Source organism: Pyxicephalus adspersus, chromosome 3 (genome assembly GCF_032062135.1).
Source record: "Pyxicephalus adspersus chromosome 3, UCB_Pads_2.0, whole genome shotgun sequence".
Taxonomy (NCBI): domain Eukaryota; kingdom Metazoa; phylum Chordata; class Amphibia; order Anura; family Pyxicephalidae; genus Pyxicephalus; species Pyxicephalus adspersus.
This window is the reverse complement of record NC_092860.1, coordinates 73,606,871-73,627,650: the sequence shown is the minus strand read 5'-3', so window position 1 is coordinate 73,627,650 and position 20,780 is coordinate 73,606,871. Positions and strand designations below refer to the sequence as shown.

Sequence of the window (20,780 nt, the reverse complement as noted above, 5' to 3'; positions counted from 1 at the left end):
TGAAGAATCTAAAAATATCTAAAAAATATGTGTATGTTAGCAGACTGGCACAAATATCCAACCATGTTTTGAAAAGTTACAAATATTACCAAAAATAATTTCTGCCAGAAATACCAGAGTCAATATTATGAAGATTGATCCACAGGTCAGTTGGATAAAAATTGACAAGTTCAATGTTCTGGCTTGTTTATTTCTCTTCTTTGGCTCAATGACAGTTTTTTTAATCGTGTCTGCCAGTAGCCAAACTACAAGAGATAATTTATTGTGAAATGTACATATTATGGAATTTTACTGCACTTTTGCACGTGGGATGCATCTGCAAAACTTGTGTGTTTTAAAGAGCAAGTGAGTTCACAATGTTAGAAATAAAATAAGAATTACAGGGAATTGTTGTTCCTTTTTCACAAATCAACAGAAACAGAGTGTCTTCACTTTTATAATGCAACCGGTCCTCTACCACGTCTTCACATGCTGATGTCATCCCCCTTGTGAGAAAGCAAACCCACAGCCCAGAGCATGCCATGGAGTAAGGCACAAGTACTTTTTACAACACCCCTTGACACAAACACTGCAAGAGGAAGATTTTACTGAAACTAGATTTTTACTTCAGCTTTAATGACAACAAAAAAAGACAAAATACAGGCCTAATGCATAGGTATACATTCTTTTTATGGGATGTAAAAACATCACTGGTGCGGCCAAAAAAATTCCAAGACAATAAATAATGGAGAACAGTCAAGACAATCATTAGGAAATAGAAAGCTTTTGGCACAGCTGTCAATCTACCATGACTGAGCAGTCTTAACATATGAATGAATGCAGTCCTCAAGAAACGTGCTACTAGGCTGATGATTTATAAAAAATGGCTTAATGACAATATTAAGGGCAATTTGAGTCTTGTGGTTAGGCACAGTGTCCTATCGCAGGCCTATTTATGCTCCCAAGTTGAATGGGAGTAGTTGGGAATCGCTTTGTGCATGCAGTTAGAGGCAGTTGTCGATGTGATGCAATCGCTGGTCGCAAAATGTTGCTTCTGGATGCCCTTGAGCAGCCAGCTGATTCTATTGACTTGAATTCAACTGCTTTACCGCAGTTCACTGCTGTTGGAACACAGTTAAAGTTGCTTTCTTTTATCCATCAACTTCCTAAAAACACTGAACTGCGGAAAAACCACAATCAACCTCATGACACAGTGGTTGAGTGTGGTTGAGCTGCAATTGACACAACAACCACAGAGCAAAACCACATATTAAACCAGGTATTAAAGAGGGGTGTCTGGGAGGTGCTAACAGCAGGTTTTTCACCTGCAAGTCGGAAAAAATAATTTTATGCAGAGCTATTTCACTATAGCTGTCCAGTGTCATTCTTAATATTGCCGATTTTTGAGCATTTATCACCTTTCATCTCTTTTATAAGATGCCAAATTTAATAAATTTAATAATATTACCAAATGTTTGGTAACTTGATGGCAACCCATCTTTTGTAAGGGTATCTGATATAAATAGTATTCTGGTGATGTTTGCCTTTTAAAAACAGAATCACTGAAATTCTACAGATAACAATAGCAAATTGTGCCTTGTGTCACATATCAGATAGATAATATTAGATAATTAATAGAGATTCAGATACCTCCATTGATCATTATTCCACAAACATTTAGATTTTGTGTATTTAGAAACCCATCCAGCTTTTCACTGTAACAATGTAACAAGTTACCTGGAACCATTTCTTTGAAAGACTATTCCATAGTTTTACAATTTTTTACTCTAAAGAATAATTTCCATATGTGGAGGTTGGACTTATTGAATATATTGTCATGATATTTTCTGCTGTGTTCTTTGTGTATTATATGCCCCATTTATATATATTTTTACAAGGTAATGAAACCACTTACCGCATAGATTTTCCTAAAAGTGTGTCCTTTATTTATTTAGCTGTCCTGTCCTGCACTATTTTTAGTTTCTTTGAATTCCTTCGTGAACTCATGCCAAAAACTGGATTACAAATTTAAGCTACAGCATTGCTTTATAAATAAAGGGACAATGTGTTGAGGCAATATGTTGCCACAAGGTTTAATACAAAAAATATGCAGATATTGCATGTTGTTATTAACTTTTCCCATCATGACATTAAAAGGGATTGAAACAAGCTTGCTGCTGCACTAGCTGCATACCTGCTCCCTCCATCTGAACCCATTCCACCATCCCTCCATCAGATTTAAAATTGATAAGTTTAAAGGATTCTAAAGAGTCCCCCATTAACCATTTTGGGTACTGTGGTTTCTCAAAATTTTATGTGTGCATGCAGTTTTCAGACTTAACATGTTTAACATCTACTTACTTGACAGAACCTCTTTATTACTTATTTTTTTAAATTGGGGATAATATTTGGTTTGTGTGAGCATAAATTAATTTGAATGTATTTTTTACCAAAAACATTTTACCAAAAAAACTACAGTGCTACCATTTTATTTTACAGGGTCTCTTCCCTCAAAAAATATATGTTTTACAGAGTTTGAATTAACACTTTTGCCTAAAGTGTGCATTTTAACACGTGTTCAAAAAACATGTAGAAAAAAGGTAGATCCATAAGCTGCTAAGATATTTGATTTACCTAACTTAACACCCTTATATTGTATGTGTGCATGATTGTAGTCCACAAGTGTGTAACTTTAGCAAAAGACCCCATGGCATACTATTATCAACTCAACAAGAGCATCTAGGTGCGTGAGTAATAGACATCTTGTAATTTAGTCTGTTTTTTTATTTGGTTTGTGGCACAACCACTTATTGAAATATCACCATTGGGTTGATTGACCCCCTCAAATATCATTAATAATAACTTGTATTTATATAACACTGACAAATTATACAGCACTTTACAATGTCCATAATCATATCACTGATTGTCCCTCAAAGGTGTTCACAATCTAATTTACCTTTCATAGTAATATGTCATTAACACAGTTTCTTTTTGAGGGGAAGCCAGTAATGCTAGTTTCGTGTTTTTCGAATGTGGGCGGAAGCTTGAGTATCCTGAGGAAATCCACACAAACATTGGGGGAACATACAAGTTCCATATAGATAGTGTGCTGGCCACGATTCAAACCTTAATGGAAAGATATTCCTTTATCCACATCTACATTCTTCTATAGCTGTTTTCAAAGTCTGCAGAATGAGCATGCTTTGGAGTGTCATAACCTATATCTCAATAACCTAGATAGAAAAGATTCTAGAGGAAAGTGTTCTTACAATGTAAGCAGACCTTCTGATCTTCTCATCCTGATACGAGTACATATCATATATCCAGACCTGCTCCTAATTACTCTCCCCTGGCAGACAGCCAAAACTTTAATGAGTATTGCTGCCCACATCACCAACTTGTTAAATCCTATCTAATATACATGTGTTAAATAGCTGATCACCTGATCTTCCTATGTTTCAATAATTATTAAACCGGAAATCATTGCATAATATATATGTGCAATGTATAGATGGTATTTCTGTTCAAGGACAACTACTACTACAAACCAGGGGATAATAGTCTTGCCATGTTTTACAATAAGTTTCTTTCACCAATTAATTGTACATGTACTAAACAAAGATAGCCATTACTATTAATAGTAAGAAAGTGAGTAAGAATTAGGAACATTTTTGGCTAACATTCTTATGTGGTCATCCAGTATTTGCACTGTTTGTCAAAGCCAAAGTTTTAGTAAAATAATTATGTCAAATCACTTCTACAGGAAGACATGGCTGCTGTGTAGGAGAGCATAGTAAGGAGACTGCAGGGGGGATGTCAGACACTGGTCACCATACCCAAATCACAGGAGGCAAAAGAAAAGGATTGCAAGGGGTCAAGATGGGGAAGGCTGATGTGGGGCCATCATCTTGTCGGCCAGCAAGCGGGGTTGTAAAAGAGGATCATACTAGATGGATCTCAGCTACAACCTCCATATATGTTGCCGCAAATCATGGAAACCGCACAATTGCAGCCGTCACTTCACAAGGGGGGTGCATTTGGTGATTGATAGGGCCATGTTATCAATTTGAAGCAATAGGCTCAAAGCTCACAACTTACTAAGGACTATAGTAAATATTTGGCTTAGGTAAGTGAGTCGGATCGCTGTGTACACCCTAGCAATAACTGTTGCTGGAAATGATCATTTTCCAGGAACAGAAGGAATGGACTGGAGGCCGAGAAGTAAACGCTTTAGCTTTAGTCACTGCGGGATCACTAAGTAATGTGGAGCGGCGCACTATTTTCAGGGACATTGATGAAAATCTGGAGTCTATATGTAGCTTTGCCCCTAATTAACAACTTCCTAACAAATGCTGTATAATATAGAATGTGTTGATACCAGTGAGAAAAAAATAGGTTATTCTGTCATTGAAAACTGACAGCAGAGGAAACCCTGTCAAGCTGTGTGCTGAGTGCAGTACTTGGTTTCTATAGCATTTCTCTGCCTGTAGCCAGTTATATCATTTACAATATGTATGCAGCCACGTTCCGCATGTAACATAACTGTTTTGCGGTAATATAGGGAGAGATATTGACGTTTCTACGTGTCCCCATTGAACCCTGGGCACTTGTCTAGATCAGTCAGTCAGTGACCCATCCCCCTGCCCCCCAGACACATGTATACCTCTGAACCCTATCCCCACACCCGCCACAGGACAGGCGTTCACGTGGAGACCCGTCAGCCGCTTCTGCCTTCCAATTGGCTGCTGCGCACCGGCAGGTGATCTGTGATTGGCTGACGCGGTAGATTCACGTGAAGCGAGGAGTGGGATGGAACGCCGGCTTCTTTAACAATGAGAGAAGTGTATGTGGGGAGAGTCGGCTGTATGGCCGGAGGTGAACGGATGTGTCGCGCCAGGCGAACGGGATGGGGCGACCCCTGTACTGCAGCATTCTGCCCTGCGCCAGTCTCACCTCCTCTGGGCTATAGTCCGAGGCTGCTGCTGTGAGTGGGGATATTGACTAAGGTACGCACCGGGAGTGACTCGTGTTAGCCGGTAGTGGGGTGGACTCTCCGTACTGTACGAGCAGGCATTACCGTTACCGTATAGGGACACACTGCGGTAGGTGTGCGGCCATAATGCAGCTGGTACTGTGGAAGGTGCGGCCCGGTGTAGCGGTGTAATGTAGCGGTCAGTGAGGGCCAGGTGTGTCCGGGCTTGTCAGACCCGGGAAGGAGCTCACCTGGCGCCCGCTATCTGCATGCCCTGCACACCTCAATCACTGAGCCCTTCATCTAGCATAGCAAGTCACCCAGTCACTAACATTTATTAGCAGCTTTGTGATGTAACTTCATGCTGAGATGTATTTACAGCCTTTTATCTTTCCTTATTGTACACCTGTCAGGTTTTATTGCCGGGTGATCTTCCTCTCATGCACAGTAAATGATTGTTGTAGAGAATGATCTTTCCGGACAGATAGACAAAGGAATGCTGTAATACATTGCCATTCTGAGGAATGGGGGAGAAGAGTGAGCGGCACCTCTCTGTGCATTCCTATGGAGTGCATAAGAATCAATCCAGATCGGTCATTCATTAATCTGCTGTGGCAGGTTGATGAACCACATCAGGGGACCACCATACAAATCAGATTTTTAAGTGGTCATGCTCATTTAATAATTGAGGTGTGTGCATAAAATGAGGGCCTATTCACATTGGCAGTGAGGTTGCAGTGCGTTTACTTTTTACTTACACGGCAGTATGTGGAAACTCCACGCGGTAGCATCTCCCTGCGGCAGCCCCATAAGGAATGAATGAAGGCTGCAGTGGTACCGCTTGCTGCTGGCAGCTGTCACATGCGCAGATGATGGTTACTTTTGGTGCCAACCACACAAAATAAGGTATTAAAGGGACAGGTGTGACCTACTATAAGTGTTCTTTCCAGTTGTCTCTGATAAAGGGAAATCCCTTAACAAGACTAGATAGTCTTTCCTATTTCTTGGTTGATGGATGTTCAGCTTCCTTTAAAATGTGTTGTGAAAAACTTTAGGAGGCAGAACCCCATAGGCCCCGCATTGGTGGAAAAACTAAGACTTAAATTGCCAATTTCCAAGATTCACATTTCACTCCCAATAATGATTCAGGGCTTCAGTGATCAGTAGGGAGACAAAAGACAAACACTCTTGTTTGAGGTTTCTCTCCATGTAAGTGAGCACTCTGTATTTAACAAGGTGTACAGGCATCTGTCTGTATGTATTTGCTTTCAAATAGGAAAAATAGTAAACTGAAAGACACTTCTGGATAAAGGAATCATTTGTGAGCTTGCATGTACAATTTTATGGCAGTTGTCCTGAAATCCACCTCGGCATAATATCATACACATGCTTTCTTAAAGCGAGAATTATTTCATAGTGTTCTCATGACAGCAATGAGTGGTTGGTTTTTCAGGCACTGGATGTTCCTTTGTGGGATTACGTGGAGTGGTTACTACTACCTATATTGGGAGAGGTCTTGGTAACCTTTTGATCATCATTTTAATAATATAACTCATACAATACCAGAATCCTTTAGGCATTAATTAGAGATATACAGTTACATGTACCATTACTTTCATGTATAAAATCAAATAATTCTCCAGCACTTCTATATTAGGGTGGCTACATTATCCCTCAATCTCTGCCCATACAGTAATGTAGCCTCCCATCTTGGCCACATTGTGGTAAGTAAGAACAAGGTATATTAGGGGTTTCTGTGCCTTTCTAATAGTACATGTGGCCATGCTTTAAACTCAGATGTTTAGCAAGTGCTGTCGGTTTCAGGGATACAACAAATGAGGCTGAAAAGCAATGATTAAAAGCTTGTTCCAGAAACAAATGAAGTGGGCCTTGCCATTAAACTAGATATTTTCTCTTGTGTTTATAGCAGAGGGTTTATTAGGGGGTGAACAATATAAGTTAGGAATTTGGGTATGTTTGCAGTATGTACATAGTAAATGACCTAATCTTCAGATCTTCAAGCTTCCCATTCATTGGTGAAAGTGTAACTTTCAGGAGTAGCCTGAGACTACAGAATGCTGTCCTGACCCTGATCATATGTATCTATTGTAGATAGTATGAAAAGTTTCAAAAGTTTAATTTCAAGCTTATGTTAGTTGTCACTGAGTTGAAGATTTAGTGTTTGCACAGGGAATCAGCTGTCTTATTAGATCATAGAGATGTTTTGTGTGTTTTTTTTTTGTATAAATTTTTCTTATTTTTGCTTTCTCTTGCTTGGTATGTATGAGAATATGTGCATATGTGGAAAAACCATGGTGCCCACTAGGTGGTGGTGACAGTTCATATGAAACTGAAAACGGACAAATGACGTTCACATTAAAAGACAAGAGGATAGGGGGTGTGTTTCTGCATACGTGCTGTTAATTTCCGCCTTTTCTTTCTACAGACAACGGACCACTGTGCTTTTTTTATTTTTAAAATTATTTCTTCCCGTCCAGACTGTTTCTTTCGATAACTTGGCTCTCCATGTGTGTTTAAATGCCCTGGATAACATCACAGATGAACTCAACCAGGTAATGAGGGAATGGAGGGTGTATGTATACATGTATGTATAATCTGAAAGTCTTTCTAATTTCTTTTTCCTGCTGGCTTTAATTTGGAGGCTAGCCATGTACTTTAAGACGTATTACTCCAAAATGTATGCATGGGGTTTTGGCTTTTTAACAGTTCCCTAGGTAAAAAAAATGTACCTTATGGTACACAATCATCTGGAATAATCTTTTATATGTTTCAATGACAGGTTCACTTGCCTGAAAATGAAAGTTTGGTTGCTTTGTATGTACAAAAGTCTTATGGCTCTGTTTTGGGTTATATGATAGGTAAATGGTTTACATCAAATTCTTTTGAAATACCTAGGTAAACATTGTATGTGCGTTAAACACATAATGTACCTGGCAGGAAATGTGTTAAATGAGCTAAAGTAATACAAGTTTGGTGTGCAGTAGGATTACAGAAACCGTCAAACTAGTTATATTTTGATTGTCTGCTATCTCTTGGCTCTGCCCATATTACACTGTTATATTCAGTTTGTGGTGTGTGTTGTCTTCCCCCCCTTCCCATTCGTTTTATACAAATGTTTTCGAGCAGTCCTATTTTTAATTGATAAAAACTTTATCAGTTCTTATGCCCCTTTTAATATAAGTGTGTTTATTCAATTGCCTGTTCATTTGCTCTGCATGGGAAAATTACCATTTTTACTTTAGCGTTCCCCTTTGCTAAAGAGCATGCCTTGCCATCAGGAGATGTCGCATTAATAAAGGGAAATACATTACAAAGTGTTCAGTTAGGTCAGCAATTAGACTGGACAGCGATTTTTTTAACCCAGTAAAAGTGCCACCAAGAGTCACATGAAGTGTACACACTGCTTTCATTTCTTGCTTCTAGAGGCTAAAGATTGGTAGAAAATAAGTTCAGCATTAAAACCAACCTTTACTTGAGGTTGCATGCACCCCAGCCATTAGTGATTTTACAGGCTCCTCTTCTGTAATTAGAATGTTTAGTGTAATCCAGCTATGTATTAGAAAAAGTAGCAAGTCAGTCTGCCTCAGCTGGAGAATATCCAGTATGATCTAGCACTTTCTTCCCCAGTCTGGCTGGGCCTTCCTTGTCATTATTCCTTTGAGTCTGGGTAACTCTGTGTTGCTGAAGAGGCATTAAATGCAGATATGAATTTGAATATGATAAGATATGATTTGAATTAGCTGCTAAGCAGTGGACACTTTTCCTGTCCTCACCGTGCTGCATGAACTAATGACAGCGTGGTATGTGTCCCTGTGCTGACTCATTCATTTATGTTTGTGTGTTCAGATTAGTACTGAAGAGCAGCAAATCAAATAACACAATCTTAAAAAAAAAAAAAGTGCAGAAAACATGAAGCAGTATGTCATGTATTTGACTGAAAGAAATTTTTTATTGATTGTTACTTTTAAACATATGGGAAAACATGTACCAAAGCTATATGATGCATTCCCTTTGACCTATAAAAAAAAAAAGGTATGTACAGTAGTAGTAGTAGGCTGTTCTTTTATGCAGAATACTGTTCTGATTATATTCCCATCTTAAGCTGGTAATTCAAGCCACCTTCTGTGTGACCAGAATTCCCGGAGTATGTGTGCAACTGTCTGGCCTCAACTTTCTTCTGCTAAGTCTCTTACGTTGCAAATAACCTTGTCTAAGGACTTGCGGGAAATGATCCATGTGTACAGGGTTGTTGTATATCTGTGACTGAATACATGTTCACTAAAAAATCTATTGTTGACATTTCAGTAACCATAACAATTGTTGATGAAAAATTAAATTTTGCCCATCTGAAGTCACTGAAATGAATATGCAGTCAGAAGGTACAGTAGTAGACGCCTGTATTCATAGTCATCCTTCTCTGATCTCACTCACCTGTTTCCAACAGGTAACTTTAGTAGAACTTACAAAATCTTTAAGGGTAGTGCTTGGTCACAGTTAACACTTCTAAATGGTCCATAAAAGATTGCAATTTGTGTGCAAACCCACTTTAAAGCTACCAAATAAACCAAACAATGGCTGCATTCTTGTTTATTTCATGACAGGTGGGTTTTAAAATAGTTTACATTTAGTCTGTACCTAGCACTCCAAACTGTGAAGGTTCAAAAAAGTTGCCCAAAAATGGATTTTTAAATAATTGCTGAAGACAATGTTTTTTAGATTGGCATTTGACATGTGACTGGTGCCTGGTCTCTTGTCTGAATTTGGTCAGTTTAACTTTCAAGTGTTTGCCTTTTGTGCAGTCCTGAATGTATGCATTTAATCTACAGTATCTATATTGGCTGTGTCCCAGTTTAATTAAATCCACAAACTTTAGAAAAACTAAACCTAAAGATTTTTTTTTTTTTTACTTACTTTATTTTCCTCTATTATCTTGTTCTAGTGTCCTGGACTTCTTTCCCCATAAGACAACCATGGCAGTGGACATTGCTATGAAGTTCTACTTGGGTTCAAGTACAATAAAACGAGACCATCTGGAATGCAGGATTGCTCCTAAAACAAACAAGCCACTGAGACCATGTATCCAACCAAATGACAAAACCTTGCTAACTGAGCTAAAAAACCATGAGAATAAAGTAAAAAAACGGGTTTCTTTTGCAGACAGTAGAGGGCTAGCCCTCACTATGGTTAAAGTTTACTCAGAGCTTGATGACCCCCTTGAGATTCCTTTCAACATCACAGAGTTGATTGACAACATAGTCAACTTGACCACTTTGGAGAAAGAACACCTGGTTTTGGACTTTGATCAACCTGCTGCAGATTACTTGGACTTCAGGAACCGTCTCCAGACAGACTGCGTTTGTCTTGAAAACTGCATGCTCAAAGAACGGACTTTAGTTGGCACTGTAAAAGTCAAGAATCTCGCCTTCCAGAAAAGTGTCAAAATAAGAATGACATGCAATTCTTGGCAGAGCTTTACAGACCACGAATGCCATTATGTTAAAGACACTTATGCAGGGACTGATAGGGACACTTTCTCTTTTGATGTTATTCTGCCTGATGCTGGTAAGCCTCAAGAGAGAATAGAATTTGCAGTCTGCTTTGAATGTAATGGTAAAACCTATTGGGATAGTAATAAAGGACAAAACTACAGAATAGTTCGGTCTGACTTTCAAAACCGCCACTGTGAACCTGATTATAACCTTTCTCTGGATCAATTTGGGAGTCCCAGGTGCTCTTATGGTATATTTCCAGAGTGGTCCAGCTACTCTGGATTTGATAAACAAGGGCCATACTACTAATTATAAGTATGAAAACTGTTATGATGCCAGTCCCAACATTGTATAGACTTGGTATATGGTGAGATTTCATACATGTTAAATCTTGTTAAACTGAGACAGATTTCTGAACATGTACTAGATGAAAATGAAATTGTATTTTGTAAATCTAAAAGGATGACACTGGCATCCTTTAAAATGTCCAAGGTAGCACCTTCTTTAAAAAATGAATGGAGTCAAAAGATGGGAAGACGCTGCTAAACTTTTACCTTCCTAATGCTCCTTTAGTCCTAATTAATTCTTCATCTTTGTGGTTTCTTTTCCTTATCAATGTTGAGTGCATTATAATGCAGTACCTATGCTGTACATAGTGTGCTGGCAATGTAATGGAGCTGTGCTCTAGCATAGATTCTTGGCAGAAATTTTGTGTACATGGCTCTACTCTTGAGATTTCTGCTGGTTTTTCTCAGGTAAAATGTGTTTAATTCTGCTAGAACGGAGGTAAAAAATGCACTGCCCTGCCCCTGTGCACATGTATCTGATTTTAGTAGATCACATCCAGTGGTGTTCACACAAGTTTTGTACATAGTAGCCCTCTCATGTATTTCACATGGGTATTGCTGTGTCTTCATTTGATGAACCACCTTATGTGCTCTAACTCCAAATCCATCATGTCAAAATGGTTTGCTTTTTTCTTTTAATGTATTTAAGCTATTTTTAAAGGTCACTTAGGAGTTTGTACCTTAAAATTGTACACTGATCATTCACCACATACTTTCCGTGCACTATTTATCTGCTCCTATTAAAGCTGCTTGTATGTATGGAAAAGATACTGGCAGTTACATAGCTGGATGTATTTGTGGAGGGTTTTATCTTTCTTAGCTGGATACTGGTGTCCACTTTATACACTACTCAGTGATGTAGACTCCTTGCCTACTTCTGTATCTGCATTAGGTTTTACAAATGTTATTGATTTATCCTCTAAATTTCTATTATCTCTTGAATTTACATAGCAGGAGCTGTTAAAAATACCTCTAGTATTCTAGTGAAGACAAACAATTTTTTTGTTTTCTCTGTGACTGACTGATGAAATTTTTTTTTTTTTTTTTTTTTACCTAGCTTTTGGAAAAATGGAAATATGCACCTTTTGTGACTGAGCAAAGTAGACCCCATTTGTGTCTGGCATTTTATAGACTGCACAGTTTTCAATTTTTTTTTTCTTCATGATGTGCATTTACAGACCAGTATTTTATTGGTAAAATTATACTGTATACCGTACTCTTTACATTTCCTAATCAGTTTTTCTGGTGCAGAGGAACAATGTCAGAGTATACATAACATAAGTTCTATTAGAACTTAAAATACCATTTTGATAGCCATGAACAGAGGCAAATGGTCTTTCTGTTTGTAATTGCCTTATGTGAATGTTTGCAGAGCTGTTTAACTAAACCCCTAGTGTGTTCAAACTAGAAGTGCCTTGCTAATTTTTTTTTCTTTTTTCCTCTGCATGTTGGTGTTTTAAGAAGAGAATTTTGTAAACGTCATTGGGGGACAGAAATATGCACTTTATAATCACGCGTGAAAAATAGATTTGTATTTTTTTAGAATTTAAATAGATGTTTTTAAAGAAAAGTGTAATAAAGGTGAAGCATATAAGTAGTCTGTGTGATGGATTGCCTTCTTTTTAATTGTTCATGCAGTACATGTTGTATAAAGTAACTCTTATTTCCCTTCTAAGTGGTGGTAGCTTGCTTCTTGCACAGCATAGAAGTGAAGCCAGGCTACTAATCAAAGGCTTCCTAAAACATCAACCTTCCTGTTTGTGTTGCTGTTCTCTTATGTCTAAGTCCAGAAATTAATGTGGAATGGATGTTGGAGCCTATTATTCTTCACAAAATGTTAAAATTTGCATGTCTGTGTAATCTGCCTGACATGCAACTTCTTTTTTTATTTTTTTGGGGAGGGGGGTTGTTTGAATGAGCTGGTAAGCTAGGTGTTTACATGCTTGGGGAATGACAATTTTCACTGTAAACCTAATTGGGGTTTTGCTCATGAAGGACAAAGCTACTCTTTTTAGTTGTCAAGAGGGCAATGTGACATTTATGACAATATGTGGGGAATATGACTGACAGTTTGGATAAAAATTACGCTATTGGGGCTAGGACACATTGGCAAATTTTGCTTTAGCAGTTTTGGATTGTGATTGTAGACCTTTCTATATTTTTCCTCTATCCACAACTGAAGACTCTTAACTTGCCTGTTTAGTAAACAGGATTGGTATTCCTGTCAGTCTCTTGGTACTATAAGAAATTTTTACAGCCACTGCACACATTAAAAACTGCCTTTAAAAATTTGAAGTGGAGCAACAAAAACTGCATTGGCAAAAAAAAAAGTTTACTATTCAACAAAACTTGTAAGTAGCTCTAAAAATTTTTTATGTAGGTTAAAAAAATGAAATTTTAAGATTTGAATAGTGATGAGGGTTTAGAATCATGTCCGTGTCAGATTGTTATAGGAGAAGATATCCTCCCACTTACTGTTTAGTCTTCAATTCTGGAAGTTGAAGTGAAATCTCCCTAATGAAACAGTATATAGGATGGGGTGTTATGAAAGTGACTTTTAACCCCTGTACTCTATCCAAACAAGTATATCTAAAGTCAACTGTTTTTTCTTTGCCTAGGCCAACATCAATCCTTGCATAACTCAGTAAATGCTATTTCAACACAAACACCATAGTGGTGTTTCAATCACCTATATAGGTAACTACTCTTCTTTATCATGTGACACCTAGGCCTCATCTTTGTCCACTGGGCTTTTCTCGTATTTAAGGAGTAATTCTAAAGTATTATTTTGTGAATGGTAATTGCAATGATGTAAAAACTAATATATTGCTGACTATGCTACAGGCCCCTGTTAATATTCAAAATGCAGTTCTTTCAAAACACTGCTTTAGACCTGCTGCTGTATTCCACATGAACATCCTTGGTATTCCCCTTTTATGCTTGCAAAGTTTCAACATGGTATTTCGCATTACACTCCTCCAGTCTGCCACAGTGCTGACCATAGAGAGAGAGATGCATAATATTTTTGTTAAATACAATTATGTTTTTACTGGACTTAGTGACCAAGTCAAACTTTATAAAGTCACCGACTCCCACCCCTATGCTGAGGGCAGCATATTTGTAGCAATCAAATTGCAGCCCTTATTTCTCCCCATATCAGCTCAAAGAAAACCCCTAAATAAAAGTATCAGAAATTATATTTTTTTAATCATGTAAATTTAACTTTTTTTACATTTTTGACATTTTATAGTGATGTTAACACTACTGGGTGTTCTAATAGTAGCCAGTGATTATCAATGTGGCTTTTTTATTTCAATGGTGAAATTTAAAGTATTGTGCAGAAAAGTGTAGTAATACACAATGCTTGGATCATATGCAGACCCAGGGATATTTATCAATACAACAATCTCAATTTTATGATCATTTTGCATTATTTATTAATATTAAACCAGATTTATATAGCACAAACATATTACACAGCGCTGTACATTAAATAGGGGTTGCAAATGACAGACTAATACAGACAGTGATACAGGAGGAGAGGACCCTGCCCCCAAGAGCTTACAATCTAGTAGGTAGGGGAATTAACACACAATAGGATGTGAGATATGTAGTGTGGGAAGTAGTGATGGTTTCAAAAGACAGAAGAAGATGGTTAGGCAAGTTTGAAAAAAATGGGTATTGAGTGCTCTTTTAAATGAGCAGAAAGTAGGAGCAAGCCGAATAGGACGAGGAAGACCATTCCAGAGAGTTGGGGCAGCTCTAGAGAAGTCTTGTATCTGTGCGTGTGATAAGGTTTCGAGTGAGGAATTCATTATTAGGTCTTTGGAAGAGCGGAGACAGCGGCTGGGGGAGTATTTTTTTTTACCAGGTCAGAAATGTAAGTGGTACAATAACTGTGGAGGGAATTGAAGGCAAAGCACAGGAGCTTGAATTTGATTCTAAGGTGAAATGGAAGCCAGTGTAGAGAACTGCAACAAGATGCAACGGAAGAGGAGCAGAGTAAAGGATGGATGAGTCTGGCTGCAGCATTCGTCATAGATTGTAGAGGAGAGAGTCGGGTTAGTGGAATACCAGAGAGGAGGAGGTTACAGTAGTCTAGATGAGAAATAAGAACATGTACAGGGAGTTTGGTGGTCTCAGGGGACAGGTAAGGGCAGATTTTGGAGAAGTTGCATAGGTGAAAGTGACAGGACCTGGAAATGTTCTGAATATGGGGGGTAAATGAGAGGGCTGAGTCAAAGGTGACACCAAGACAATGTGCCTGGAGGATATGAGACTACCGAGAGAGGAGGTGTACAGAGAAAAGAGAACCGATCCAAGGACTGACCCTTGGGGAACACAAACAGGGAGGAGAGTGGATGAGGAGGAGTTACCATTGAAAGAAACTTGAAAGGAGTGGTCCGACAGATAGGAAGCAAACCAGGAGAGCAGTGTCACTGATACCAATGGAGCGCATGATTTGTATTAGAAGGGGGTGATCAACAGTGTCAAAAGCAGAGGAAAGATCAAGGAGAAGGAGCAGGGAAAAGTTGCCTTGCGACTTAGCTCTGATTATTTAGGTAGGTAACAGGGTTCAATGGTAGGAGAATTATGCTGCCATTTGCTAGCATACTAGGTAAGTACTGGGTACAGAAAAGCCACACATGAAAACATAAACTGTGTTGCTTCTAGCGAGTATTGCAAAAGGTAAACTATTTCCCCATCCAAAAAAGATTCCTAATCAGGAAATGTACCAGCTAATGACTTGGTGCTGTGTTTTGTGCTGGATCATGCAATGCAGGAAAAGCACCATTTGCATTGTCCTACTGTGTATACGTTTGTGATACGTACAAATTTTCATAACTTGACATCTTAGATGGAAAGAACGGTGCATGTGAACTAAGGCATGAAGTGTATAAATTATACCATAAACCACACAGAGAAAAAAATGTTTAATGCATACATTTTTTTTTAATTGAAGTACATCCTTTTGGCTACAAATATTAGATGTACTATCCACTTGTTTGATATCCAATCACTGAAGAGTGCTTTCACCATTACATCTAATTGAAATATTGATTGACACAATAGGTTTCACAATTTCTCATTTTTGCTGATTGAAATGATTGCATAGTATCGCTTGCTTTCGTCATCTTGATCTATATGCTGTTCTTACCCCTTTTTCCTGGGTTCTACTCTGCACTGTATTCTTTAATCAGATTTGTTTGCTTGCGTTGTGCTTTGCACTATGAACTGATCCATTAATTTTTTTAGCATAGGCTACATTCAGTTGATTCTGAATGCTTTATATATGTACGTAATCTCTACTAATTCATCTGTGCCAAAAGAATAATATTAGCAATTAAACATCGTTCGTTATGTGACACCTTCTTTTTGATGCCTCACTAAATAGGGTAATCCGGCTGTCTCACTGTATATAGAAATCTTTCTGGATGGTACACTCTGTTCCTTGGGCATTTGTTGGTAGTCTTTTTATAGCTTGTTTCCGATTAAGTTCTAGATAATGTGGTTGGAGGATCAGATTGCATTGTAGATTAAACAGTAATACCATTCAATTTTTTATGCAGTTAAATAAATACAAGAATACATTTGTAACACACAAGGCAAAAACCTTTATTTTTAACAAATCCTGAAAAACTATTCGTATCAAGTTTATGTAGACACATTTGTTTGCCTTATGTTTAACAAGTATTGAAGATTAAAAAGGTCTTGCGTAGTGAAATTTTATTGTTAACAAAGAATGAAAATGTACTGAACACAAAATTCACATTTCATGGAGCAGCAGTGTACTTTCTACAGAGGAGCATTAGAGGTCTTTGTGAGGCAGATTTTTGCTGGTAATTTGTAACCTATTTTTATGCAATTACACCATTTTTCAGCATTTTTTGCATTTGTTGTGACATAAGTTGGTATCCTTCTCATCCCCCGCTTTCCTCTCCCCTTCTCACCCCCTCCTGAAAAGAAAAATGTTCCCATTCCCTGCTTCAGCCAATCAGCAGTGTTAAAAAGCACTCAAGACTTTTATATACCTCTGTAACATGTTTCTATTCCACGTGTAGTGGTCTGCAGCACAAAGTAGGTGATGAAAGTAGATTTTATGATATAGTAGGCAGTTAAGGAACAGTTGGTGCCCCCCATACTTTATTGTATTGCTGTAACATACACATTCCTGTGCCATGTATTGTAAATTATACTTCGAAGCACTGTACTTGGCATTGCAGTGCTTTTTGAAAATTCCCAATGCATGATTTTCAGTCCTTTGTCATACATCATGCAGTCTGCATTTTATGTACCGCAGCAAACCAGGCTGGTGTGACAAAGGCTCATAGTGTAAGAGATTGGGTGAGAGAATTAAGCCATACTTAATTTAAATGCTTAGTAGTAAAGTGTCCTTTTTAATTTTATCGCGTATTTACAGCTTGAACTACTTTCACAGGGCTTGGTTTCAAAGGTACACGTGTTACTACTTACACAAAATATGTATAATACAGTTATCCATCGCTTACCAATCAAGTTCCTTTCCTACAACTTTGTCATTAAAGGAGGAACACGGTAAAGAACTAGTCTGCGAAGCTACAAATGTTAAATGCTTGTTGAACTGTTAAATGTTAAATGCTGAAGAACTGCAGTGCAAGTTTCAAGGAAAGAGTTTAAAGGATTGATGAAGAGATGTCGTGCTGGTGTACAGTCTTTTGGAGAGCTGGTTGTAAAGCTAAGCCTTAAAGTATCTGTGTTCTATATTACAAATACAAAGTGTTAAAATTACCCACTTCCTCTTGTTTAGGCCATACTTTTGCTTTTAATACTAATCAGACTTGTCACGGTATCTGACACCAAAATGTTAGCAGCAGATCCTTTAGTCACTCTGTCATTCTGCCACCTTGCCATAGTGTACCCTGATGTGCATCAAGGTAAATGATGCACATATACCTGGCCATCCACATGTCCCAAAAGAAAATGTTATTTATCAGACAAACAGTCTACTATAATACTTCTAATACTGCTATTTCATGGTCCATGTTTGATGACTTTGTGACAATTTTAGTCACTTTCTAAGACGATCGGGGTCACCATAGGCACTGATCTGAGGCTATGCAGCCCCGAACACAGCAAGCTGCAATGCACTTGTGCTGTGTGCTCTGACATATTATTCTCATGGTTAAGTTCTTCAACAGTTTATTCTGCAGTAGTTCTTTGAGGCCATATTCTTGGTGTCCTATGTTTATCCCGAAATCTTTCGTCTACCTAGGTAAATATTTGATAATTGTTATCAAATCAAAAAAACTTTAGTAAACAATTATAGGTGAATCTAGACTTCATATGATGCAGGAAGTACAAGTTTTTTTGAAAAGAATACATAAACAGCTATTGACTAAATAATATATGCAGTTTGTAGACAAATGTCACATACAGTGGATCACAGCCTAAAACATATTCTTAATTTGGGTGCAACCTTTCCAAAAAGACAAGTTGGAAAGACAAAGTGTTTTAGTTACACTTTGCATATCTGGGTTTTAGGGCACCAGTACTGCAGTATTCACTGCGCTGTGGATGGTTGGGAGAGATGGGGCATCTGTTTTGTATTGGCAGCTGTAGTTTATTGCAGAAAGATATACAATCTTGCTCTGGACTGTTCTTGATCTGTAATTGATGTCTTCTTTTAATCAGGTTACCGCCTTCTACTACTACTTCTACTACTCTACACCTTAGTTGGGACTGGCAATGGCCTGCTATTGACTGCATCCATCTTCAGTTTCACATTTAGTACATCTGCAAATAGTGAATTTGATTTCAGGTTTGGATGACATTTTTAAAAAGCATTATTGGTTACTTTTGTTCATTTCAGTCCAAAAGTTTTAGGTAAATCTATACTTGTGTATAGGTGGGTAGATAAATGCCTTCAGTCCAGATTCTACAGGTTCTTGATACTGGTTCATCTTGGCCACCCACTGTTTGATTGGTTCTTCACTTGAAGTTAAAGATATCTGATCTTGGGCTGACATACTCATTGACTTCATGGCCAAGTGCTTCTTATGGGTGCTAAATGAGGCAAGGTCTGGCCACTGAAGACTAAAAAAAAAAACAGCAACACTTCTGTTAGAGGTTCTACCATCAGTGGCAGAGCTGTGATTGGTATCAGATGCATCCCTGCTGCCAGCAACAAAGGCTCCGTTGTCTTAAAAGTACTTGCTCATAGTGAAGCTTGTTGTCTATCCACAAATAGAAAGAATTCAGCCATTTTGGCCTTATGGAGTGAATCTAATAGTGTAGGCACCCATTAATATTGATCAGTGGTTTTCATGTTCTCTATGAGAGCAATTCACCACAATATGATGGTATTTATATGACCCCGATAAGCCAAATTCAGGCCGTAAAACTATGTTGTTTGAATGCTTCCTTCTTTCACTTCCTCAGGCTGGATTCAGTTGTTGCAGCATGCAGAAAATCACATCTGTGAATATGTTAATGAGCCCATACAGTTATTTCTCAACAAACTGCAGTACATATATAGGAAAGTATGACATAATGTTCACAAGGACAAGTAGGAATAGACCACACATCAGTCTGAATCAGCTGGTAGCCACTGTGATGGGACTTATTGTTGGTTGTGGGCACCTTGCTTCCTCTTCCAGCATCTTGCTCCTGTGTAACTTCCTCTTTTTCAACCTATAGAGCAAAGTACTGGATGCCAATGTACAATGTCACTGTTAGGAGTCTCATAAATGACCCTTTTGTAATTAAAAATACTGTTGGCAACATTTAGGAACTCCAGTTAACTGTAAACTGAAGGATTTGCACCTTGTCTATGCTGCCCTCCAAATTACATAAAATGGCCCCTTCCCTTTGCTTTTTATTTTCTCCTCCCACAATGTTCCTTGAAACATTTGATCTTTCCATTCCATTTTGATACATTTGGCCTCTGTACTACACTTTATTAATCGGTATAAATAATCAAAAGTTTTATCAGGACTTTAAAGGCACAACCATATACATAAAAATAATGTATTCCAATTTTTAAAAACAACACGCATTCTATACTCATTTGTGATATATATGTACATACAAGTGTTAATTCTAATCTACTATTCTTGACGCATTTTACAGTTCTCTCCTTTGCTTCTTTTTGAAGAATTTCTGATGGTAATACAGTATATCAACTACAATCCATCAAAGCAACTCAATAATAGTATCTTTGGACCAAATTATTTATTTGAAAATGTTATACACAATCTATTTCTCACTTAACTTTAGCTTTACTGCTAAAGCGGTAAACGCCAGACCTTATCATTGGTCAATGTTCTTAGCAACCAGGTATGAAAAGTAGTTAAAAGCATCATCACCATACACCCAAAAAAATTCACTAGGGAATCTTATATGTTTATATGAAGTAACAGCCTGTATATTATAAACAACAATTAATGTTTTTATTATTGGTATTGATAATTTATTACAAAAAAAGGGAAATGCATCAAGAATAATAGATGGGAATTTATTGTGGGTACATATTTATCACAAATAAGTATACAATGTATGTGTGGAGTTCAGGTTGTATCAACTATCCTGATCTTCAAAATTAGAATGAATGCTTTTGTGATCGAAAAATACGTTATCTGAAACTGGTCCCACTTTTATTTTCTAACTCAGAACTGAATAATGCTGGTAAAATATAACCATTCCTCTATATAACAAGCACATCCTCTTTCATCTGTTTAATTCTCACTGGGACACAGGTACCTGAGTCTAAACTCGTTTTCTGAGGAAATAAGCAGTAGTACTTGACTATAGTTGTCTCTGCCAGGAAAAATAGAGGTATGATTTTAACCCCCTAACCGCTAAGCCCGTAATTTCTCGCACTAAATATTTTTGCTCTTTTGGTTAACCCCGTATTTTTTCGCCTACACTAAAATCCCAACTTACCTGGTCCCGCTGTGCTAATCCAGCGTCGGTTCCGTGTTCCAGCGTCGT

The 20,780-nt window shown here is 37.8% G+C and overlaps 1 protein-coding gene across 3 annotated transcripts in view; it reads left to right on the top strand.

Annotated features, from left to right (window-relative positions):
- The first annotated feature begins 4,816 nt into the window (after window positions 1-4,816).
- PPP1R3B (protein phosphatase 1 regulatory subunit 3B) overlaps window positions 4,817-20,780 on the top strand; it is a 22,066-nt gene continuing 6,102 nt past the window's right edge. Inside the window, exons 1-4 of one of the 3 annotated variants that reach the window (XR_011919893.1) lie at window positions 4,817-4,988; window positions 7,401-7,527; window positions 9,915-10,537; window positions 13,430-13,508. Coding sequence is in view for 2 of the 3 variants with exons in the window: in XM_072405242.1 (XP_072261343.1) it covers window positions 7,493-7,527; window positions 9,915-10,773 (894 nt within the window). In the remaining variant the exon portion in view is untranslated. Of the gene's footprint in view, window positions 4,989-7,400; window positions 7,528-9,914; window positions 12,409-13,429; window positions 13,509-20,780 lie in introns of those variants that run through there. The other 2 variants (XM_072405243.1, XM_072405242.1) reach the window with 2 other exon arrangements.